At 43.1% G+C, this 26,693-nt stretch overlaps 1 protein-coding gene and 1 long non-coding RNA gene across 4 annotated transcripts in view; one reads left to right on the top strand and one right to left on the bottom strand.

Moving 5' to 3' along the window:
• The window catches only part of TSPAN4 (tetraspanin 4), a 401,000-nt gene that overhangs the window by 177,582 nt on the left and 196,725 nt on the right, over positions 1-26,693 (bottom strand). For 2 of the 3 annotated variants that reach the window (XM_079308959.1, XM_079308960.1), the window contains one exon: positions 2,385-2,464. In XM_079308959.1, coding sequence (XP_079165085.1) covers positions 2,385-2,447 — 63 coding nt within the window. In that variant the 5' untranslated portion in view covers positions 2,448-2,464. Of the gene's footprint in view, positions 1-2,384; positions 3,047-26,693 lie in introns of those variants that run through there. The other variant, XM_079308958.1, reaches the window with a different exon arrangement.
• Positions 3,710-7,281, top strand: LOC306803485. Its single transcript, XR_013774631.1, has 3 exons — positions 3,710-3,830; positions 3,940-4,245; positions 6,021-7,281. It is a non-coding gene; the product is annotated as an uncharacterized lncRNA (long non-coding RNA).

Below are 26,693 nucleotides of genomic sequence, written 5' to 3'. Positions count from 1 at the left end.
AGGCATTTAATTAATTTAATGCAATGACTGCAATGAAAAAGAAATTCCTCTTCCTACCTCAACTATTGCCTGTTACTAACCAACTACCTAGAGAAGGGTGGGGAGAAAAGGTGGAGCCAGCAAAACTTCTGTGACCATGTATGCCAAGAGAAAGCCTATCTTCTTGCAGAGATGCTTTTCATTTAATTTCACAAAGTAAAAAGTAATAGATAACTGAAAACAAGATGAAAAACAAAACAACAGCATCATCAATCTGTAATCATTCTAAAATTTCTGATCACTAGAAATTGATTTTTTTTTCTCTCCTTTTACTAAGCAGAGGCTAGCCAGCACCTTTAAAAATCATCTCTTTTCAGTTACTTTCTTCACTGTGAGAAGGTGAAGAGCTGCATCTATTATAACTACATGCTGTGAAAACCTCATTTGGACATGATCATCATCCATCACTCCTGCTGTGCAGGTAGCATGTGAAAGGGAAACAAAACAGAGATCGTGCTGCAGTATTTGACAACACCCACTCCCCTGCTCACATGCTTCAGTTTACCAAGAGCCCAGCTGCCACGCAGGCATTCTCTTTTTGGGACCCCCCACCTTTTCTCTCTCTCCAAGCATAGCTTGGAGCAGCTCTGATGGTTTTAGGGGGGAGACATAAGCCTTTCTTTCTCTCCCAAAGCATTAAAGCTTTCCTACTGAAAATCATACCAAATACATATTATGTGCAACCTTCCCTTTGTAAATACACAGGCATTACTTGCAGCAGTATATCTTCTCATTACATGGATATGTTTCAGTGGAAGATGAATATTGCAAGAGAAATCAGAATGCCTGTATCCTTTGGGGCAATGCTGTGCACAGTCCTGAAAAGAGCTATTAATGCCAGCATCCTACTGCTTTTCTCTAGCTCTCACTTCAACTGTCAGTGCTATCTATAATCTCAACCAGGGACAGTCAGTAGGGGCACAAGACTTAAAAAAGCAAGAAAGATAGTGTTTGTCTTTTACAGAAAGCTCTGGAGTAAGCTGCAATAAATATTAGATGATTTTTAGGGAAGCAGAAGCAACCAGAGTTAGCCTTGAAAGACAGAATGCAGCATTAACAACACTCTTTCTACCAGCTCACCTAGGACACAAATAGAGCACCCTCCTCGTGTTTCACAGCTCTGGTTAGTGCTGTGCCAATTCAGGGGACTCACACTTGAGTTTACCACATCCCAACTCTTGGTATGACTCAGATCAGCAGGAGTTGCCTGCACTTTGTGCCTCCTGATGCACTGCAGCATGCCTGGCTTTGAACAGCTGTACAGCAGCGCACACTAGAGAACAGCTCTCTCCATCTCCCTCACAGCCCTCCGAGCACCTCCAGCAACTCCGCAGAGCACAATCAGTAACAGGGACACGGCAACATTCAGCTGCAAACACACACGCCCTCCTTAAGCGCTGGGACAGGAGGGTGTCACTTCGCAACACTCCTCAGCATGTTAATAAGCCGCTCGGGAGGAACAAGCCATTTAAAGGCACCTCCTGAGGATCTGGTAACAGACCTTCCCACATATGGTTCTGGACAAGAAACACTGACCTAGAAATCCCGTCCTGCCGTAGCAAACATGCTACTCCCTTTTTTACAGGACTAACAGCATTTGTGACTTGATCCACCTCACTGTGCCTCTTTGGTCTCCAGCTACAGCCTACACTCCGTTACAAGGGAGCGAAGTGCCCAGCCATCCCTGCTGTTGACAGCCACCTCATTAATTACAAAGATGATGACACACGCATGCCTCATAGCGATTTGATAAGCTCCTGCCACAAAGTAGCAGCCCCAGCAGGAGAGAGGAGTGCTTTGGTCTCTCTCCACCCACCTCTTCAACAGGGAATGGCAATGCCGGGACCCACCACTAACAGTAACAGAGAATGATAACTTAGAGATTCCTGATACAGTCTTTAATGTTGTGATGTACCAAATGTGCCACCTGCAATAGAGCAACGGATATAAGCACGTGCTGAACCTTACAACCATGAATGGTCTCAGTAGTTTCTCTAGGGCCGTGCAAAACTTTTGAGGCAAATATGCATAAGTATGAAAGATCAGGGCACAAAAAAGTGTACAGCTCTCACTGAAACAAAGTGATGAAGGCATTCATGCAATGACCTCTATAAACACATACTTTTATCTTCTACCACAGTTTTGAAACAGAGCTGAAGGCCAGGAAATGAGAGGAGGAGGAAAACCCTCAGCGAGTTACCTACACAGATTAATGAGGCCACAAAAACAATAGCCTAGGCACCACTTTGTTCAACTCCCAAGTTTAAAAGCAGCAACAAGTTCACCTTCCATCTCAGTAAACAGACACAAACGAAACTGTCTCACGGTTCCAAACGTGTACTCACCCAGAAGAGAAGGTTGAAAACAAACATTAGGTACTTGATACACTGCAGGCAGTTGTGAGCCATGCTGCACCTCTTCAGTTCTAGGAGAAAAATAAATGAGAGATCCAGGTAAAAGACAACGTACTTGTTCCCCTTGGGAGTCGTGTACTTAGCCTTGGTGGCCTTCGGGCCTGGGTTGGTATGAAATCCAAAAAAAGAGTTGCTGGCAGCCCCAAACTGGCCACCATACATGCTGCTGTATCGACGGAAGGCTCCATTTGGGAAACTGTAATCCTTGCTGTCCAGGGAAGGGCTCCTGTGATAGGTGGACTCATCGGTGCTGGACCTGCGCATGGTGGCTTCAGCTGTCCCGTTCCTGCTGCTCTGACAGCCGTCGGGCAAAAGGTTGGTGATCTTCCTTCCTCCTCCTCCTCCTCCTCGCTAGGAATCCCCTATTGCTGTGCACCTGCTGTTCTTTTGTCTGCCATCCTGCCAAGGAGTTACCGTGCTGTGCGGCAGCAAACTTGGTGAACTGAAGTCTGCTTAGCCAGGAGTTAGGGAGCAGCGTGCTTCCACATGAGAAAGACTTCTGCACAAGTAAACATTCCCGTCACTGTCACGATCGTCCCTCCCGGTCCCCACCGCTTCCAGGGAAGGAAAAATCAGAGCGGGATATACTGTACCCAGAGCACAGAAATTTACAAAAAGGAACCGTGACCTCGCTGGGCTCGCAAATGCCATATAAAACCCCGGCTCCACATGCCCTACACAGACAAGAGAGTGCCGCTACCCGAGACCCGCGACCCGCGGCGGGGGCAGGAATTATCCCAAAGGCGAGCAGCTGCCGTGGCGCTTTCCTGCCGGCCGCATCGCTGCGCCCCGCGCCGCCGGGCTCACTGGGCGCATCCCCGCATCCCGCTCCCGCGGCGGGCGCCTGTGGCACGCCAGCCCCGCCGCTCCATTCCCGGCGCGGCCGCCCCTCCTCCGAGCGCCGCGCCAATGGCGCTGCCCGCCCGCGCCCCGCCCGGCCCGGCCCCCGCCCTCACAGCCCGCACAGCCCCTCACAGCCCCGCGTACCCCCGGCCCGACCCCCGCCCTCACAGCCCCTCACAGCCCGCACAGCCCCTCACAGCCCGCACATCCCCACACAGCCCCGCGTACCCCCGGCCCGGCCCCCGCCCTCACAGCCCGCACAGCCCCACACAGCCCCGCGTACCCCCGGCCCGGCCCCCGCCCTCACAGCCCGCACAGCCCCTCACAGCCCGCACAGCCCCTCACAGCCCCGCGTACCCCCGGCCCGACCCCCGCCCGCACAGCCCCTCAAAGCCCTCACAGCCCCGCGCCCCCCCCGCCCCAAAACTCTGAGCCCGGGGACACCGCGCAGAGCCCGAACCTGGGTGCAGGTGGCTTTTGCGGAGCTGCCCGGATACACAGGCGGCGCTGCCGAAAGGAACGGCAGTATAAAAAGTAAGTGCTGTAAAATTTCGTACGCAAAGGCGCCGGGGATGCTCCGCGGGGAGCGGGGTCAGGACGGGCCGTGCTCCCCTTGCCGGAAGGCTCGTTTGTTCCGCTGCAGATCCATCACCGGGATGTCCCTAATTCGCTCGATCCCACGGAATCATCGCTCAGCACAGCGCACGGCCGGCTCATTTGTCCCCCTGTCAAAACGCACTGATGGCATCAAGCTCCGGACGCTGGGGAGCACTTCCCTAAAATCTGACAGCTCCCACAGGCAGTAAGGACTTGAAAACGTGCTGCACACAACTTCTTCGGGAAGGAAAAAATCTTACTGAAACCCTGGCAATTACAGTATTAACACTCAGGAAAGCAAGACTCGTTTACCATCTTTGCCCCAAATTCCCTGTGCAGAGTACTTGTCTCCGTATGTGCCACCTCCTGATCTGTCTGCCTCCCCTGTGCCTTCCTCCCGTCTGCCCTCTGATTTTGACTGTAACCTCCTGGAGCCAAGTCAAAAGATGGCTAACATTTTCCAGTAGAGAATTATCCGAAATGAACACAGGTTTCCTTCATGAAGCATCTCGCAAGTCTCAGCATAAATCAAGAGACACAGGCACCAATTAATTAAAGAACAAATTAGCAGAAGTAAAATGAGCTGGGTTTGCACATAGCCTAAGCAGTTCGCCCCTGCAAACCACCCTTTAATTCTGTTAATTTACAAACTGCAAACTTAGAGTCTAATTATTTCTCTTCATTTCCTCCACAAACCATAAATACACTGACCATACCTAGTGCAAGCTTTAGACAGAAAGATCCTGAGCACAAAGCACAAGGGTAATAACTCCTCCACCATCTGTTTCAATAACTTTGATGACTTACAACTTTTCTGGTTTTTGATTTCTCTACATCTAAAATTAGAGTTTTCTAATCTACTTCCCTCCCTTTCCTGCACAATATGAACTCTGCCCCCTTAAAGGAGTCATCTTTCCCTAGCACAGAGATAGCCCAATGGAAGCAGATCTGTTCTCAGTCAGAGCTCCCAATACACTACTAATTCTTCATGTGGTACCAAACAATTCTGCCCCCAGCCCTTCTCCTCACTTGTACTACAACTAGACCAGTTAAGTAATGGAAACCCAAAATTTATTCAAATATTTTCTACATTTTCTGTCAACATACAAAAATACCTGTACATGGAGCGTCATATAAAATGGTGAAAGAAAGACCTGGGTATAGCTCAGCACACAAATTATGCTGAAACAGTGACAAGCCAGATAAATGTTATTTAACAAGGATGCCCATGGTACTGCATGTAACAGAGGAGAATTTGGCATATTTACTGTAAACTAGACAATTGAAGCCCAAAGGCAGCTCATTGCTATCTGATAAGAAAAGGGTTAGAAATCACTTGCTTTCACCTTTCCTGAAGGCAAGAAACTATCAATTCTATAGAGAATTAAATCGAAGGTGGAACAAAAAGTTTCTAAATGTTTATTTTAAATAAAAAGTAATAAACATCAACACACAGTGGATATATTTCAGACAGATGCAGAAAATGCTTGAGGAAGGCTGAGGTCCTGCATAAACCTTACAATTTTCTCCAGCCTCTTTTTACCATCATCACATAGCACACCTCATGGAAATTACTTTTATAAAGCACTTTAGTGTAAAATGTAGTTCTCATTCTCATGACAATACCAACAGCTAATTAGAAACAGAGTCATTTGGGATGTAGAACTACAGTCACGCTTTTATTAAATCTTTCACACCAGGAAAACCAGTCAGAATCACTAGTGAAAATGGGAAATCCTTGAGACAGCAATGTTGCACCAACAGGCTAACTGCAGCTTGGATGCTTACGTGAGGGAGTGATGTCCTGCATGGGAACAGGGGAATCAGCAAATGGAGAGGGGCTGGTGTACTCTACACTTGCCTATCCCTGGTGTAAAGTGAATGGAAGGGGCATGCTGGGATCTGTACTGATGTTTAAGCTGTTTAGCAATAAAGTAATGCATGAAGCAAGACGAATAAACCTTGGAAGTGTTACATCACTGGGCCATTGTGTCTGAAGGGTGACCCAAAGGAAAGGTGAATGAGAGCTTTCACAAAACTTTTTGTTAATGACTGAGCTTAAAATCACAGTGTGGACCTAGTGACTTCTGTTCACCTCTGCTTAACATCTATTTTTTCTCTCTCCAGCTGCATCTCTATATTCCCATCCTGTGGCCAATTCATATTGATTCTTCTACACAAGAAAGCAAGCCCTGTGCAGTCTTGCCAGCAGAGGTTCAATCTGTATTGATTCATGTGGCACACTGCCATTTAGGTTATAACAACTCTGTCCCTGCCACTTTGAGAGGAGGGCTGGTAACCCTTCACTGTCTCCAGCAAAAACCCTGGCCCTGAAAGAGAAGAGGCAGCAGTCTCACTCTAATGACATCAGGTGAACTCCAGGCAATAAGCTGGAAAAGGTTTGGGCATCAGGGGCAGATCCCTTAACTATGTTATCTGTCACACCTTTTCTCTGAGCAGCCTCAGCTTTGGCTTTCACCTGAAGACACACAGCTTCTTGTTCAGCCCACACTTTGCACCTCACCCTGAGCTGCAGCCACCACAGACCCCACACCACACTCCCACCTCCCTTATTATTCTGAACACTGCTGTCTCTTCTTCCTCCATGACTTAACACTCACAACCACAAAATGCCAGCACCTTCAGCTCACACAAAATGCAGCACTAATTCACCTCCTCATCAATTTAGTCTTGTAAGTCCTTTCATGGTTGCACTGGTTTTCCCCCTACTAATGCCTTTTGTCACTGTCTTCAAAAATCTGCATAAGTCCTCTATTCTCCTAATGAAACAATCCCCCTTGAATTAACTTTGGTAAACTTTGTTAAGAAATGTTCCACAAAATAAAATTTTAAAGAACCCTGCTAGAAGGTATTAGTGAAATACACTATATAACACAGGGTATAGATGTGACAATTGCTCCTTTTTCCAACAGAGGGGTGTGCAAAGGCATGCACATGACAGGTGACAGTCATTCCCAGTAGCTTCAGTGAACAGCATGACTGAGATCAAACCTTACTACAAGAGTGGGATCTTTACTTAAGTTACTACCTTTGCTTCACACCACAGCACTGAAATCAGCTAAGGGTGATCAACTGATGAATACACTCCAAATAATCAGCTTTTTAATTTCATGTACATACAGAGATCACCACAGTGTTTATCAAACCTGTCTGGGCCTGCCTGTCTTTTTCTTCAGCAACATGCCTAAAAAAATCACTTGTTTCTTCACTCAGTGCATTCTTTGCAGCTACTGTTTGGTTATGTTTGATTCAGTGATGCAGGTTTTATAAAAACTATACCTCTTCCAAAAGTCTAAGAGAAACATCTCTTCTGACTGCAGGGTGAACCAAAGTTCAGGGCCAAGCTGGCTGTTTCAGCTAGGAGGAAAAGAAGCCTTGTGATGGAGTCTTTGATTTGTTTGCTTTTGTATATTCATTTTGCATGAATATAAATGACTAAAGGAGCAAAGCAAAGAGAGTGAGAATATGATTTTTAACCTGACAGCTTCACACTGCCACAGGTTTTCAGTCTCTGCTCAACTCTGCCCAGGACTGTTCAGTGTGACATACAGCACACCCTCACCAAGTCTGCAGATGCCACCAGGCTGAGTGGTGCAGTTACCACACCTGAGGGATGGGATGCCATCCACAGGGATCTGGACAAGCTCTAAAAGTGGGCCCATGGAAACCTCATGAGGTTCAACAAGGCCAAGTGCAAGATGCTGCACCTGGGTTGGGGAAGCCTCCAGTATCAGCACTGGCTGGGGGATAAAGGAATTGAGAGCAGCCCTGCCCAGATGGACTTGGGCCATGGCCCAAGCATGGCCAGCAGATTGAGGGGGGTGATTCTGCCCCTCTGCTCTGGTGAGAGCCCACATGGCATAGTACATCCAGCTCTGGAGTCAGTTCAAGGAAGACATGGACATGTTGGGAGTGGGTTCACAGGAGGGCCACAAAAGCAATCAGAGGGCTGGAACACCTTCCCTAATGGGAGAGGCTGGAAGAGATCATGTTGTTCAGCCTGGAGAAGAAAAGGCTCCAGGGAGACCTCACTGCAGTACTTAAATGGGGCTTAAAGAAAGATGGGGACAGGCTTTTTAAATAGGACCTACAGCAATGGGATAAGGGGTAATGTTTTTAAACTAAAAGAAGGTATTTTTCAGACTATATATAAGGAAAAATTTTTTTTACAATGAGATTATGAAATACTAAAGGAAGTTGCTCAAAGAGGTTGTAGATGCCCCATCCCTGGAAACATTCATGTCAATGCAAGCAGCAATCAATAGGTTTCCTCCCTAAATCCTGCTCTCTCCTAAAAATTCACATGGTGCAATGAGTCTGCACATGTTGCCAAAGACTTTAAGCAAGGTGGGTCAGGAGGGGAGCCACAAAGCCAGCTCCCAAACCAAACACCACACATGTTAAAGCAGCCCCCTAAGAAACAGGTAAATCAAGCAGTATCAGTTCTGCTCTGGGATGCAGGTCCTTCATCTCAAAGAGTATGACCATGGGGCTGTAAGCTGAGGATATCTCTAGAATCTTTTGTTTTCTAAAGAAATATGAATGTTTTTAATAAGTGAAGCAGAAGATAGTATGCTCCACTGCAACCTCAAATTTATCACATACCTAAGAACCCAGACCTTCCCTTTTATTTCCAGGGTCCCTGCTCATCCATTAGCAATTGCAGTATCTGTAAAAGGTTATAGTTGCTGGAAAGAGGTTGAGCCCTGGACTTCTCGGGCAGGAGAAGGCAGTCAGATGTTCTAGAGGTTTCCTCAGCTAATACAAAAATTTGTTCATGTTCACAGTTGTACCTACAACTACTTGAAATATTTACTGATGCCTCCAACAAAATTTTGAAAACACATTCCAGTCACAAGCAATTTCACTTATATAGCAGACTTCAGGGATGGTTGGTTTGTTGTTTGGTTGATTTTTTCATTTTCTTTATTTTTTTTCCTTTATAAATAAGGAAATTTGCATTAAAAAAAACTTCAGTACTTAATAGCTCATCTCCTTCTGCTCACATGTCACCTGAAGTCATGATCTTTAGTTTATGGCATAATTAGTTGCTATGGAAATAACATAATCATAGACACAGAGAAAATATTCTAGGTATGATTTGCAATGCTCTTTATTTAAGCCTGTGCACAAGTAACTTTGCAGAAACCTCATTCCTTTTTACATGCTCTCATCTGCATAACTGCTGCCAGCACCTTTGCATTCAGATTCACTGCTATTCCTACATGTGTGATTCACACTAAGGGCATTTCCTTCACCCATACTGGAGCATATGTGTGTTCAAACAGTGCTGAGAGTAAACATATACACAGAATAGCTGGTGCCAAGTCAGACTAAGCAAACAAAATCTCTCAAAAATTATCTGTATCAGCCCCCAAAACTCTGTGCACCACAGAGCTCCCTCACTATTTGTGCTGTCTGGACTTTTGTTGTCTTTGCTGATGATTTATTTTGTCCAATAGTAAAAATTTTAGAGTAAGGAGATTCCTTGTTTCCCAGGAAATTCTGCTTATTTGAGCCTTGCACAGAGAGGATTATTGCTGCAGATGAAAGACAAGCAGTGGCAGTCTGCAAATTCCTGAAGAAGCAGAAAGCCCATTTCCCTACTAATGTCCTCAGTAATAAAGAAGGAAAAAGCAGAAATAAAGAACCCATCTGACATGCTGTACAAGAAGAGTTGTAGCCCAAATAAAACTTTTGCTAAGACCTATCTTTGCCATGTCAGCAGGTCCTAGCAGCACAGATGCAATTTATGTGCTAGTTTTCTTAAAATCAGGTTATTCTCTCTAACCTGAGAGATCAGCTGACATTCAAAGAAACACCGCTTCAAACACACATGTGGTACTCAGGATTTCTGTCAAGTATAAAGTAATCAGGGATCTTTAAACTGCACAGTTCTGATGAAAGGAGAAAGTTATTGTGAAAGCAGAAGCAGACAAAGCAAAACAAGGAGTTAGAAAAACTCCAGGATTCAATAATGTTCACTAACTAGTGTCTGCCTTTTAACATCTTTATGGATTTTTTCCTTGGAGACTCAAAATGGATTCTCTTCTTGTCTTGCATCCTTAAAAACAGGATTAAGGTTTTGCACGCACATGAGCATGAAGCAAAGTTCACATAACCATATTTCAGCTCCATTTCCAAAGCAATGCAGGCCCAGAAGCGCTCACTGACCTCACAGGCAGCCGAGCGAGCGCTCAGCACATCTGAGAATCAGGTCACACAGAGCCCATTTCAACTGAGTACTCAACCACAGCTCTCCCTGCTTTGAGATATTCATGGACCAACACAGAAGCACACATTAAGTGCTTTCATGAGTGGGATTGGACATAAGCAGGAGAAATGCAGTATTTCAAAGGCTTCAGACTGAGCTGGACTCTGCACATGCTGCTGCAGCAGAAGGAATTCCTCCCTGAGCACACACCTTTGAGGCTGCTGATCCACAGATCTGCTGCCTGGGAGGTGCCTTCAGCCAAAAGAACAGGGCTTGAAATGGGGTGAGGGGCTCTCCTACCAACAGCTCAGTCAGCAGATGTGAGCAAGCACACCAAGACCCCAGGGCTGGCCAGAGAAGTGATCTCTGCTGCTGCACTGCTGGGCCTGCATCCTTCTCCTCATAGCCAAAAGTCCTCAGTTTGCTCACAGCTCCCTTAGGGCACCCCTTCCAAAATCCAAAGGTGTGTTGGAGAGAGATTAGAATTTAATAACTGCAATATAAAAGAGCCACCAACAAATGAAAAGAGTATTTGAAAGGGAATAATGAACAAAACCACTATGTGATAATTATATATCAAGACTAAAATGTAATGAACTTATACAAAGAAAATGCAAGTGGCTATATATCTTCTTACATAGATTAGATTCACAGCTATTGTTCATTTTTTTAATACTGTATGGAATTATCAGAGTAGCATCATCCCACATAGTAAAAGTAAACAGCAGTGGATCTCTTATCCTTGACATCTCTGCAACCATTCAAGCAGAAATAAAGGAGTTTCTGATATTAAAGAATAAAGAATTAAAATAATTCTGGGCAGGAGCACAAGCTTTGGCTTTCTGATTTGCTATTCTGAGTGTTCATAATAGTGAATAGCCAAAAATAACTTGAGGACAGCTAGCAGCAGACACATATTGAAATATATATTTGAACAGACAACACATACAAGTAAACAATTTAAAACAATAGCCTAGGACTTACAGTCCTAATAGGCATATTAGTGAGTACAATAGTGATAATGCTTGAAATAAAAATGTTATTTTGGAATAAAAAGTACCAGAAACCATACACTAGAAACCATATACTTGCATTTACTTCTTCACATCACCACAATCCAGCTCTTTTCATATGTCACTGTCAAAATCTGTAAGTAAACTCGTGTTCCTAAAGGTACATCTACACAAAAAGAAGAGGCACCTGTATTTTAAGGCAGTAAAGGTGTCACATCCTTTCTGCAAAACATACCTAAATTCAGTTACCAAAACATAATACAGAAGCTCCAGTTCAGCAAACTCAAGAAGTCTAAAAAAAACCCACAACCTCATCACTATTTATTAAGGCATTTAATGCTATTTAATTTTCATCATAGAGGCTTTGTTTGGACAGAAATAAGGATATAACTTAGCGCTTTAGTGATACAGAATGAAAGATAATCAGTGCCTGAATTAAGAAGCTCATTGCAAAGGTTCTGCCAAAGTATCTGTTTAGTCTTTAAAGTCATCACCTATTTTGCATACTCGCTAAGATTCTGCATTTAATCAACACCAAATTTGTGCCTAAATTGCACCTGAGCATTTTCGTTCAGTGTTTCCTATTAGTTTGTAGTAAGCTTTCAGACATTCCCACTCTGTAAGAAGCTCTTGTCACAGGACCTTTGCAAAATTTAATTCTGCTAAATCTAAGCTCTAGCATACACTGAACTGCTAAAAATGCAAGGTCGATCTCTTCTGCAGCCTGACCTCCAAGCAGTTTGTTTGCTGTGTTATATTTATGAGGATGTTTATGAAGGCAGATTTATACACTAAAAAATTATTCTGCATCAAATCACCAAGAAGTCATCTGAAAAGGAGCTTTTCCACAGAAAAAGGGTTATCTGTTCCATGATGGTTTTCAGAAATGACAGGGAATGCACAAAGGAAAACCAGGCCTCCTGATTTCTACATTCTGCATTCCTGCCTTTAAATAGGATTTTTTATTTGATGAGGAAAGAAGACCTCCTTAGAAAAATATTTATTTTACACGTATTTCCAGATATCTAAAGCATATTAAGCTTCTGCATAGCTCTGGTATTGCTAACAATATTTATCTCAAATAACACATGATAATGAGCCTATAAAACTTTAATTAAGATGCTTTATAGCCTTTTATAAGTGTCACCCAAACCTATGCTGTAGGGTAAACTGTACTTTTAATTTCTATTTGTGATGTTTACACTGTGCAAAGAGATTCATTACAGTAAAAGCTAGATACTGTTTCTTAGAAGGCTACACAAATTCCTTGGCCCAAGTCCATCTGGATAAAGCAAACAAGTAATTTGTGTTTGCTTCCATTTTGCTTGGAATCCCCATGCAGTCAGTCACTAAAAAAAAATAAAATCATTTCTATGAGTGGTCATACTCAGAGGTAGTGGCATTCTATTTTTTTATGCAAGATAGAGGCAGGAGGATTGAGTCCAAGACTCCCTTTACCACTGTGGAATGGGATTTCTTTATTGGTCTGTTAAAGACAGGATAGGTGTGACAAGTATGACAGGACAGATGTGACAGGGCATTAAAGCTCCAAAATCTGGGAGGAAAGAAGGGCTGACATCCCCACCAGAGCCTTCAAGGGCTCCCTGCTGGCCTGCCAGCTCAGTGGGACAGACAAGCAGTCCCAAAGGCATCCTGGACACCTTTGCCTACAGACAGGTCTCAGACCCTGTCCTACAGTGAAGCACAGTGTAGCACCTTTCTAGCCTAACTAAACAACAATGGGAAGAATTTCAAGAGAAACATACCCCTTATAGAATTTTTTTTTAAATGCAAACCAAAAAGAAACCAAATCAGCTCCTCAATAAGCAACTGAAACTAGAAAAATGTCCCTTTGAAATGGGCAGGACTCACAGTGCTGCATGTGGCAGTCTGATGGCAGCTTTGGCCCTGCTATGAGCCCAGCATAATCCTGGCTGGCATCAGGTGCTGCTCCAACAGCAAACTCTGCCAGAAGGGGAACCAAGCCAAAGCTGGCTTTGGCAAGACAGAGGTGCAAATCTGATTTTCCTTCATGGAGTAAGTTACAGACCCTGCAAACTCAAGCCTCTTGCAGCTGGAAGCTGACAGCTTCAGATGAGAGGAATTTATCATTATTATTTTTGTATGAGAGCAGCTCACTGATTGCAGCTTGACAGCTCAAGTTAATTAGTTGATGAAGGGTCTGATACACTCTGGCTGGCTCCACATCTGTGGACGATGACACAATCAGCAGAATGAAATCCATACTTAAATGGTCTTTGGTCTTTTTAATCCTAAACTACAGATCACAAAATCTGCGTAAAAAAACCTAGAGATCAGAGGAATTACACAAAAGGTTTCCCTTTCCCTGACCCTCGGGACAGTCTGGTCTCTGCTGCTTAGTGAAGCTCATAAACAGACAGACTTGACTTCAAAAGCATCCTCTTTTCTTCCTGGACTCCCAGTGGTTCTCAATAATAAGATAACTGGTTTCAGCACAGCCTGGCAGTGTTCCCTTATGGCTGCTTTCCCCAACAGGGAAATACCAAGCTGCAGGCTTTCCTCTGCTCTTGCCAAACACCAGGTGGGATTTACCCACCCTGTCAAAAGGATTATGTCAAGATCATCTGGCCCCCCCTATCAATGCTCTGATGCTATTTTGCACTAAACCTTACAGTCTGTTTCAGTTCTTAGCGACTGACAGCTAAAATATCATGTGAGGCCATGATGTCCCAAGCTCTTAAGAAAGACCAGAGAAGCACAAATGGGAGGAAAATCTAGCTGGAAAGTGATCTGCATGGGGCTGGAGCCACTGAGAGACACTAAGCAGTGAGAAAGGGGGAGAGCATTTACTGTTGGGAACAAGAACAGGCTATTGCTAGTGGATAGACCTGGAGCCTTGGATCAGTTGGGAGCTACTGTAGAAATTCAGCCAGTCCTCTGCCAGACTCCACAAGCAACTGCAGAGCCCAGCTGTAAATCTCTCCATGGGCCCAGCTTTTAGCAATAAGAAAAGCTTTTTTTTCCTCTGCCTTTCCTATTCAGATTTTGCACTTTTCAGGGCACAGACTGCTTCCATCTCTCCTTTTTACTTATCACCTAGAAAGACGAACTGCACTTACAAGTGCTCTCTTACATCACAAGCAGAAGAGACAACTGCAAGAATCCCTGCGTGTATCTGAGATGTGGTCAATCAGAGGTTACTGGAGAGTAACTAAGAGAAAGAAGATCACTTCCTACTGACAAAGACAATGCAGTTCCAAGACCAGCAGCTTTTGTCCCCAGAAATGATGAGCAGAGTATGTAACCCAGCAGTCATCTCACCTGGGCCTCCCCAGTCCTGAAAGGGGCTGCAGAGAAAGGCACACAGGTACAGGCACTGAGCCACTATTTAGTAAGTAAGAGATGTACACAACAAACAGAAATGGTTGGGCAGGGAACCTGCTCCTGGCATGCTTTAATCTCCTTTTAATCACCCACACAAGGACTTTGTCGATGGAGCCTGTATCCCTCTAACAGAAACATTTCAATCCTGGATCACTGCTTGTCTACACTTCTTGAAGTACCATAAAAGCAGGTAAGATTTTTTGTGTATGTTATACGACTGTTTCCTCTCAGTCTGACAGTAGCACAAAGGAATTAGCTTTAACAGCTTTCCATGATTTAAGTTTATTTTTTTGACCATGCTGAGTTCTGACAGAAGAGAGGTTCCAGTGAGGGCCATGCTTTATCCTACTCCCACTAGGCTGCTATTGAAAATCTTAGGATGAATCAGGACAGCACAGATGCTGCAATAATGTTTGAGCATTTGGGGAACCTCAAAGACTACTTTTTGTTATTACGATCTAAACAAAAAACAGAAACACTTTTCATGTTGACATTAATTTCTATAACATGGCTTTAAAAACAAAACAACCCCAAAATTCAATAGAGTGTACCCAGGATGGCAATGCCTCAAAATTTGAAGCAGCATGTTGGCATTTTTCCCAGGGAAAAAAATATATACCTGTGTATACACACACTTCTTTTTTTTTTTTTTTGTTTTTTTTTACAAGATCAATGAAGCTCTGGGGTTTATTCTCACCGCAGTCAGTCAGAGGCAAAGACAGGCTGGTCTGTCTGTGCAGTGCATGAACATTTGAGGAGGAGTTTGATTACCTGAACTGTGTGTGTGTGCATCAGAAGCTGTGAACAGCAAGGCTCTCTCAAATCCATGATGCTGAGGCCTTATCCTTCCTACCCAACACAGGGATCTTAATTTGAGGGCTGCCTGTGATTCCAGGACAGAGTTATTAGGCTACAACAAGCAAGCTCCTAACAGCAGGCTGGTAAGATTAAAAGAATCCCCTTGGTCATCCCCAGCCAGTTGTGAACAAATCCCTGTACCAGCAGCAAGGCAAGCTAGGGTTTTTCTATGGGATCAGGTGATAGAAGCTCCTAATCTTAAATCCTTCACCCAACCTACTGCAATGATGTCTGCAGCTCTGTCTGAGCCAGCCAGAAGTGTGGCTCATTTTTTGTGGCAACAAAAGAAGAGATGCAGTTCTACACATACCCTTACACACTCCTGAAGAGGCATCTGAATGCTGTCCAAAACTTAATTGCATGGCATGACAAGCTCTGACAATTAGCTAAGTAGACTGCTTGATGGCTAGGATTTTAAATAAGAATCTTGCTACTGTCATAACATTCTGAGCTGTCACAAAACCACAGGACCAACAAGACAACCGCTAGGCTTCACAACTGTGACTGAAAAGAGAAGAAAAGACCCTGGGGGAAAGGACCTATTTAACTGCACCTGTTCCTCACATCCATCATCAGGACATCATCCCCTTCCAAGAGGGCAGGAGCACAGGAGGATTTGGGTCTGCTCCAGACTCCAGGTGAACCCCAGGAAGCAGCAAGAGACCAGAGCCACCACCTGCTCTCACTGAAGCTGGAAGAGGCATTCTCAGTCAAACTACATCAGAGGTCACAGGCAGGTCAGCCCCCTGTACAGAGGTCAGCAGGCCAAGAACTTTTGACACCATCTAGATGCAAAAGTGCACTGCCTCCAAAACTCCCCATTTCTACTCCAAACAACCCTAAAGGTCACTGCTCCTTAAGAAGAGTTTTGGCAAAGGGCTTTAGCTTCTATGCCCCATTTGTGCAGATTCCTCTGACAGCAGTTTGTGGAAATCAGTTTCACTCATTCAGCTCCCACCATTCTGGGGTAAGAAAACAATGCTCCCACTTCTCAGATTTCTCACTTTGTGTGCAAAGGAGAGGGACAGAGAGGCAAGGATTTCAGGATAGTAAATACCCAGTGACTTGACAGCAAGCAAATCATCGCTTTGTAGTGTTCATGGAAACAGCTTTTGGCATTGCAGGCAAAAAAACAATTAATTACACAACAAATCAACTATGATCTTGTATTTACAAAGCAGGCATTCAGTGCAGCCAATTACTGTACATGCTGTAGTGACTAAAAGTCTTATGCTACCATTTATAGATTATCTGTGAGATGACTCAGTTTTATCAGTGAATCTTTTTAATGAAAAAATAGTTGGGGAATGTACTAAATAAATAGGGAAGATGGGTTTCAGTGGAAGCTGGATGCCTGTTTTCCCTCTATGCATGTGAAAATCTGCCTCTTACAAGTATAGTAGAAACATTTCAGTCACAAAAAACATTGTTTCAAATATTTGCTTCACAATTTGCTATTCTTCTATGATACATTGGTTGGCAGTTTCTTTTCCCTGACTGGATTATTCCCTGGACCTTTCAAAGGTTTCAGGTTGATTCTGGATGTACACTTATAATGAATATATTTTAAAAAGCACAAGTCAACGCATACACTTTCACAAAAAGCCAGATTCTTTAGGTTTTCCCTGATGGCCTGAGAAATGATTAATTTAAAGGTTTTTATATTTATTTTAAAATTTATTATTTTGGGGTTGAACTTTGTCAAAGTTGAGTGGCAATTTGCCAGCTCATTTTTCTTCCTTAGAATCAAGATCAAACATCTCCCTAGATAAGAGCATTGAAGCACTGTTCACTTAAACTACATCTGCTTTTAACACCGTATGCTAATTAACCTTTGAGTTTTGATATGAATCCCTCAGCAGCTCAAGCTCTTCAGTCATGATTCAGATGTGTAAGCAAGATTCTCAGACACTGCAAAACAACTTAACTACAAGTAAATCAAAAGCACTGGATGTTTACACCAATTGAGAGCCCAGCCAACCGTCTTAAAATTGCAGAGGCTTCCACTCAGGTAAGCACCAGTGCTGAAGTATTTCTCCCCCATGGATATGCTGCCTTCCCATTCCTGTTAATGCAGTAAGAAATATCTGCAGCAGCATTCCTGAACTGTGCACTGGGATTTGCTGAGAATTCTCCCTTTCCTTGAGTAGGGGCTCTGTTTACCCATTCAAGTTGAGCTCTGTGTGCCAAGGCTCAGCTCACAGAGCTGATGCTGCTGGGGCACAGGTGAGATGCCCTTCCCCCAGGCTGTCACCACCCTCGCTGGAGAAGCAGCTGCCAGCCCAGCCTTGGCACCTATGGGGAACCCTCACATGTCACAAGCTGGACTCCCTCTTGCTCCTCCATCTGGGAGCACAGCCATCCCCTGTCCCTCTCAAGGCGAGCAGCCAGGAAGGGACAGAAGTCACTTCCCACTGTTATCTGCTACCTGCCAATCCGTGTACCAGAGCCAGCTTCATCTGAGAATCTGTCTTTTACATCTAATTTTCCTTCCAGCAAAGGGGTAGCACAACACTGCTGCCAAGTATATGTTTTGTTATAGCTTCCCATTGCTGCTAAATATTACAGTTTATTCCATATCAGGCTGCTCATCACAGCTCTGTTTTATGTTTATCAAAGTGTTTTGGAAGACACATGGTCTGAATGAAGACTGCCCAGGACAGTGGCACAGTGCAATACTGCATAGAAATTTCCCTAAAACAGGTAAGATGTGGAGGAAGAATGGCTCCCTAGGGTAAGGACCAACACAGACCTGGCAATGAGAGAGCTATTGGGATATATCAGCTCAGCTAGCACTTATTCCAAAATTCAAATGTTCTTTTCCTTCTCCCTGTGTGGGCCAATCCAGCGCACACTGAAGTCAGTGGGAGGTCTACCTGTGAGACTGAAGAGCACATAGGCAAACTTCAGAGAAACTTTTTCATTTAGAAAATAACAAAGTCATCTCCCCGTAGATGTGAAAGAGCTAAATATCAGACATCTGCAGCTACCTTACTGACAGTTGCCCTTCTACACTGATCCTCTGGTGTTCAAAAACTTTGATGTGCCTCCCGATGTGCTGAACAAGAGGATTAGATCTGACCTTTAGAGAAAAGAAGCAAGGCAAAACTGGGGGTCAGTCTACTTTGCACATAAAACAACAAAAAGGACTTTGTCCCTAAAACTTACAGAGGCTTTCACAGGAAGCCATAGCCATTCCATTTCTTATACAATCCTCCAGCACTGTGTACATCATTCAATCCCTGTGCTTCAGTTCTGCTGTCCAGCCCTTTGTTTTTCATACTACCTCTCATCAGCTTCTTGAGATTTCTAGGCAGCAGTGCAATACCACTACAGATGGGCATGCTCTGTGACAGTAGCAAGAACAGCATGATAATAATGACATGGACACCAGCACACACCTGACATATGGTTATGAGCACAGGGACACAAACACCAACTCATTAACACATAATGTATGCTAAGATGCTTTTTAATGGTGCTAAGGGTACCAAGAAAGAGCTTCTCTAACTTTACTGTTAATTACCACTATAACAACTACTAGTCTTCACTAAAGTGTTTTTTGCTTTTACTGGAAGAGCAATTACATACAGTTAGTCACTTCAGTGTTACTCTGTGCTCAATCATTACCTTGTCTGGATGAAAACTCACTGCAACCAGAACAAGGATTACAACCTCTTTGATTCCTGTGAGACAGAAATCTGAAAATTGAGTTCTTCCTCATTTCTATTATCTTGGTATTGTCCTGAAGTAGTTCACTAACAGACAGCACTCAGCAGAAGTGAGAGAAAACACCACAGAAATGGGGAAACACAGTATGGACAGGTGGTGATAGTGAAAAGGAATGAAACACGCTGTCATCACATAGGGAGTATTTTAGCCTTGCTGTAAAAAACCCACATACCAAAAGGAGCTGCTAGCCACACAGCTGAAGCCAAGAATTTCATTGGATTTGGGCAAGCAGTACAGAACAGCTTCACATTTCCAAAACATACAGCTTTCCCAGAGTGGCAGATACTGCATTCTTATCATGCTGATGCAAAACCACAGCCCCAGAGCCACTTGTCCAAGGTCTGAGTGAACTGCAGAGAGTCCACCCCAAGCCCTGCTCTGCCTTTCCTCCCTTAACATATTCAAGTATGTTTGCAAGAAGGGAACAAGTTGTTGTTCAGCCACAAAGGAAGAGTTCATTCTTCATAGCTGATAGATATGCATGTTGAAAAGGTGCAAACAAACACCTTTGAAGCCAACAACCCAAATGTTAATAATCAAGTTTAGGGGCTCAGCATGCTATTTCAGATGAAGTCAAAGAATTCTTCTATAACATGTGCATGTGGAAACACAATGCAGTGTAGGTAGGTACTGCAGTACCAACTAATATTCACTAACAAGCTAGCATTTTCCAGAGGCCAAAGAACAGCTCTGCAACAGAGATACAACAAAATACAAGGATGTGTAAGGTGGATTTTGACAGTGGATGTTATAGCAAGTAACTATACATGAAATAAATATCAATAAATGTACCCTCCAGCTGCTCCTTTTACTCTTTCTTTGCTACTGACACTTATAAAACAGTATCTTTTTGGCTCACAGAAAGATCTTGTTCCAACCACCTTTTCAAGACATGCTTCATAAATCCTATTTGCAGCATAAATCATACTTTAAATTATATTTAGAGGAAATTATCTCCAAATACAGTTGCTTAGTATATGAAGTCATCCCTTATATTAAAATTCACATCTGTAATATTTTAGCATGCACGGTAGTAAACAAAGGAGCCTCAGACAAGTCCACTTAATGTATCTTTACACAGCTTAAAAAATACTTGTCCCCAGTTTTTATTAATTTTTGTTCCAAAGAGGTAAAAAAGCTGAAAGCCTTCATAGCCTCACAGTCCAAGAGCCTTTTATCATATTCCAAAGGTGAGAAATGCACTTCAGTTGGTTTCACCAGCACAACCCACATAAGGCAGTCCTTTTAAAAAGTCCCATAAAAGTCTTTTCAAGAAAGATGCTGCCAGAGCCTGAATCAAAGCTGATGGATAGGAATTACTTGATCAAAGCATGAGAACAGAAAAGCATTTTTATTAAATGATCTTATGCTTGAATGTCTTTGTACATTTACTCATTGATCTGGGCTTTAACAACAGCTCTTTCCAAATCTGTTGCTGGTGAGAGACCTTTTGTGTACTGTACTGTGCCACATACCCCCCTGCAAGTAACAAAAGCTCTGATCAACAGAAAGAGAAGTGGATTTTTGGTGATGAACACAGAGTGTCACTATTTAGTCTTGTTTTATTATGCCTGTGCATGCAATTTTCTTGGTAGTCAAGGCAGAGTATTGGTCTAAAATGGTTGCCTTACACTGATGATATTAGGGCAGAAGAGCTGTAATTACTATCCAAATGTGATATTTCATAACGAGCAATGAGGTTCCAGTTTAGATTGCTAATTTACAAATAACAAACACTGGGAAAAAATAGATAATATGCTGTTTCTTCACTTCTTTTCTCTTGGCCTTTTATCTACCTTACACCCAAACACTCAACACTCTCTTCTGATAAGAGTGGGAGCTTCCTGACTTTCTGGTTCAATCCTTTCTTCTAACTTGGAAATTATTCTGAAATACAGATTTCATTGCTGATATTCTGTATGTTAACTAACCCAAACCAAAGCAAACAGTAAACCCCAAAGTTTTGCCTTCACCATAGGTCTGTACCAACACAAGGCATCATCAGCCTCACACAGAATTGCACAGGGACCCTAATCTGTTGGAAGATAAATGAGAGGAAAAGCCAAGTTTCCAAATGCCCTCTGCTGGCACCTGTCAGTATTACCAACAATTCCACCCCGTCCCTAAACCACAAAGCCAGTTCTGAAGGGTTATGGTTTGCAGGTATCGTTAATGGCATGCAGAACCCAGCCATCCTCCTGCCATGGGATCCAGCAGCCAAGTCCCCAGCCCTGGATGTGCTGGCTCACAAAACCCAGGGAGCACCCCAGGCATCACCCAGCCCCTTCCCACACCCACCCCAGCACGGGGCACAGAAGCTGTAACAGCATGAACAAGGTGACAGGTGGGTTTTGAGTCAGTTTACACATTTTCCCCTAAATCACTGGATTTCCAAGCATGATGAAATGACCATCTTATTTCCAATATCCCCCTTAGCCATCCACTAAGAATTTGAAGACGTTATTAGGAACTGGTACAGACAAAAGCCAGGTTACAGTTCCTTGATATTCTGGCTGAGAATTACTATTCCTTTACTATTACTTTTAAGTGACAGATTGCCACACAGATTGTGTCTGATGATGTTTCAAAGTTATGTTTCACTTCCACATTAACAACTAAGCCGTCATATCACAACAGACCAACAATTAATAGAGATTGGGAATACACATCCTGGAGGGATCACTGACTTCCTGAAGGAGATGATTCCACAGTGGAACTCTCAGAAATAGCTGCTGACGACATGGGCCTGGCAACAGACAGAGCAACAAGGTGGCCTTTTTGATTTTGCACTAGTTTAACACCTGTATGCGTGACAGATTTTAATTCTGTCATTCTTTGCCATATTTACACTTAATTGCTTTTTAGATGGGTAGGGAAAGAATTCTGTTTGATCTAGAAACTGGCAGGGTACCTTGCTTCCAGAGGGGAAATCAACTTGATCTTCACATTCTGGTCAAGTGGAACCCATGATCATTAGCACAATACTAAAAAGAGGTTTGGGTTTTGACATGGGAAATGCAAATATGCAAGGGGTGGCAGGAGAGGAAGAGCTGTCACTTCAAACACAAACAGCAGCTTACCTTCATTTTGACGCTTATAAAATAGACTCCAGGAAATACACCAGTGGTAAAGCAGAATAACATTCTTTAAGAAAGCCTGGAAAAGAGCATTTTCTGCTCAAAGTTGCTGCATTGCCGCCTTCCTCCCAGCATGGGGACACCTAGAGTTTTCCAAGCTTTACATCTCTACAAGCAACACAGGGAGAGGCTTCTAAAGCAGCTCCATGGTATTCTCTTGCTGATGCTCTTCATGGAATTTCAAATCAAACAGACTCAATTTGCTAGAAAGAATATCTTAGTCCCCAAAGCCTGTAAATTTACTGTGGGAGCCCCAAAACTCCAGCTGTGCTCTTTCCTTCTTGCTAACAGATTTCAGGGGACCTGCACAGAAATAGCACATTAGAATTTGGGAAATAAACACAGAAATGAAACACAAGTTATATCAAAATGCAGCTGACTCGTTTAGTTCCATTTTTTTCTGCAGTGGTAACAAAATGGGGGGAAAACACTCCAATAAAACATGACACTAAATCCCAATGCTGTGTCTTCAGGACATTTTTACATAATCTGAACAGGCCCTGGTAAGTTGTCTCACATTGAACTCCAAATATTGAGAAGCAACTGTTAGGTATGTCCTGATACTGTGCTTTATAGAATGATTACTATTACCCAGAAAATAGTGGCTCTAAAATAATTCATAAGATAATAACAACTGTTCTAGATATTAAAAGTATTTCCCAAGCCTTGGGTTAGAAAGGAAGGTGTAAAAAAATACTGAAAAAAATTTACATAGACCTATTCCTTGGAAACAAAGTTCAAAACCCCAAAATACAGTTTAACACAATGAATGTACAACACCATCTTAATTTAATTCTGTATCATTTACCACAGTAAATTATTTTCCATAGCTTTGTGGAGAAGGACCTAGGATTCTGGTGGCTACCACATGAAAAATAACTCAGCAGTTGCCTTCAAGGGCACAGATCAACTGTGTGCTGGGCTGTATTAAAATAAAGGAAGCCAGAAGACCAATGGAAGAGATTAACATGCTCCACTCAGTATTTACAAGATTGTGCCTGCAGTTTGTGGGATCACTTTAGGGCTCCTGGAGGGAGACTAACAGAGAGGCACCAGGATGATTAAGAAACTGAAGCATGCCATAAATGAAAAGCTGAAAATTGGGCTTGAGCAGTCTTAACAGAGGGTTAGGGGATGGTATTTCTGGCATCAACTACATAAAGAGTCTCTCCAGAGCTGCACAACAATGGGGAAAGGCAATTGCCATAAACTGTAATAATGAAAATTCTCACTAGGTGTCAGGGAGAGGGGGAAAGAAGCAGTCACTGGGAGGTAGTTCAGCACTGGAACAGGGTCACTGAGCGATGGGGAATCTCCATCTCTGGAGATGAAGACAAAATTTAAGATTAGAAAGGCTCTGAGTGACCAACTCAATACAACCTCAAACATGGCTCTGTTTAGCAAAGGGATGAGACCAGATGATCTCTACAATTTTTCCAACATCACTTTTTCTCCAATTCCATGATCTACAGGGAAGTTAGGGCTGTATAACACAGTAAGAAAACTCAAACTGCACATTGAGAGAACAACAGGAGTTAAAACACCACAAGAATCAGAGCGTTTGGAAGAAGAGTGTGAAAAGACAACAGGCTGCCAAGAGATGGGTGTCCCAGACTGTATTCCAAACACTAAATGAGGAATATATTTTTACTGAGAGAAAGTCACCTGACAGAGAACAAGGGATACTTTGGCAGACCTAACAAGTAGGCAAAAGGCATATAGAGACTTTTTAAAAAAATTATTGGAAACTTGGTTAGAAATTATAAGCGGCTTGTCACAGAACAGACATAGAGAGTTCAATTATGGCCACACAGGCACAGGCTATTTACATGGTTAAGTTAAAAAATCAGATATATGGTAGAAAAGCCAGACACACAGAATGGAAGGATGAGGGGCCAGGCCCAAAGGATATGGGTCAGATTACAAATGGATGTACTTCAGTTGACCTGACAGGTATATAAATCACAAAACTGACAAAGTAAGAAGTATTGTGCACTGATGGCTCTGCAAAAGTATAACTTAAAAATAGCAGAGAAGTAATACTATCATAGATCAGAGTCATAGAGGAGAAGAAGATACAAGTATCACAGGGTTTTTCAGTCATTTGCACTCCCAAAGCATCTGTACAGGACGAGACACAGCAACCATGTGAAATGGAAGAAAGAGAACATTTCATCACATATTCACCTCTTCCACTTGATGAGAATAAAGTGATTCAAAACACAAGGAATGGCCATCAGATGCGACTGACTAGGCTCCCAAAATCACAACGCCAGATGCTTACAAAGCACTGAAATCTTCTGGATAAATAGCACAACACAAAGTGGAATACTTTTCAACCTCAAGTCGAGAAAGTGTCATGGACAGGGCAGCTCTAAAATGCTTTCAAAGGCCTTTAAAGTCCTTGATGCTCATCTTTCAGGTCATGGTCTGTGGTGAAAAGGGAGGGGGGAAAAGTGTGTGTCCAGATCCTCTGTATGCCTTCATTGGTATAGCCCTACAAGGTTTAAAACAGGGTTTACTACTGTTATTGCCATCTGACAGATAAAGGCACTGAAGCACAAATAAGGAAAGATTACTCAGTAGAGCAGTGAGAAAGATATGAATGGAATAAGTCACTGTATCCCAGCAGCATTTCTTATTCATTAGGTCAACACAGATTTTATTGTTCATATTTTTGTTATTAGTCTCGATCCACAAAGGACCCAGACTGAAGACAGTTCAACACCAGCTTACCTTTTCAGCTTGCTAAAGTTGCATTTATATTTCATCCAATGCATACTGATATCTCCCATATGACTGGGCTCTGTCCTCTACACTGATACTGAAAAGCTCCATAGGAGATAAACAACTCCTTATTTTTAGTGGGATTGGTGTAACACAGGAACTGCTTCCACCACATGATGCTCAATTCACATTAATATGAAGACAGAAATTGAATATCCCTCTTCATTTGGCTTAGACTCCCAGCAATGGAAGAAGAAGGAGAGGAATTTATACAGCTATGGTTCTTGTGACTAGCAGGAATTACCAGCAGGAAATGCTTTCATGAACAGAGAATAACAGAAAACAGCCTAAGCAAAGACTATCACTGTAAGAAGCAGGAGGCATTTTAACATACCTCTAAACTCATAATTGCACTGAAAGCTGAACTTGCAGTGATTTCAAGAAAGACCTTGTTCACAGCCTATGCATCTACTGCATCCTCACTGATTAAAGAATGTAAATCAAGGGAAATTTATGACTTCTGGAAATAGATGCTGAGCTACATATCAGTTTACAAAGTTGCACAGAATCCATGCCCAAAAAGACAAAAGGAAATTAATACGGTGCTATTTCTGACTTCTGCCACTAAGTAGAGAAGCAGGTCTGCCAGGCAAGGGTGAAATAACTGTGCATGTGCTGCCTATGACAGGAACTTTCTGGTGCTACAGCTACTTCCATTAAAAAGCCAAACAGAGTCCTAGGATCTGCACAAAAGCATGTTCCAAAGTATAATGCATCTGGCTACATGTTAAGAGCCACTATTGATCTAAAAATCCATATAACATAGGCAGTGGGCTTTGCTCCAGCATTTTCCTCCCAACAGACAATTCTGTGTGGCATCAAGAGAGGGTCTGCAGCCATTTCCCCCAAGCCAGTGTTACCAGGGGGAACAAATTTTACTGGGAAGGTGCTGCAGCCAGACAACATGCTCCCATTCCTTGGCAAGCACAAATTGTTTTCAAATTAATCAGAAACAGTTTGGTTTGTCTTAGGCAACTTACTATCTTGCTCCTCTGCGCAGCTGCTTTGAACCTACTGCTCTTGAAAGGCAATATATTGATACCCCTGACTTTGATTTAACAATGCACTGAGGCAGTTCCCCCACCCCAGCAGTACCAAGTGATCCCAGCTAACAGGAAATTACTGATCCTGCCACCTAACTCAGCACTGCAGTGCCATATACTCAAAGGCCTGCTATCCTCTGTGTCTACAACGTGCAAGTACAGGCAACCACAGAAGGAAGCTCCTACTCTATGATCTGTCTGTTAAATTCCCTACAACTTGGTTTATAAAAACCCCTGTTGGTAGAGTAAGCTTCACTCACTTTGATACAGCCACTGGCATACTTGCTAAAGCTGCCATACACAAAGCCTGATTATATTGGAGCATTTCATGAGGTGAACACCTGATTCACTACAACCAGCCAGAAACCACTAAATTCATTTCACATCCTCGAAGACACATCAAATCCAACATCTGATCTGCAGTGGCTTCAAAGCAGCTGAAGTAAAAGACTCAGTATTTCATTACAGGCTGCCTAAGCCCATGCATTTCCATCTCTGGCCACACAGCCTGTACTTTGAACTGCACAAATAGATTAAGGTCATTGTCAAAACAATTGGACAATGTCACCCTGGATGAGCTGAACAGAGACAGCAAGTAAGGAGTGGCTGTATGGGAAACGAGCAAGTTA

Source organism: Erithacus rubecula (assembly GCF_903797595.1).
Source record: "Erithacus rubecula genome assembly, chromosome: 6".
Classification (NCBI taxonomy): Eukaryota; Metazoa; Chordata; class Aves; order Passeriformes; family Muscicapidae; genus Erithacus; species Erithacus rubecula.
This window is presented reverse-complemented; position numbering and strand designations above follow the sequence as displayed.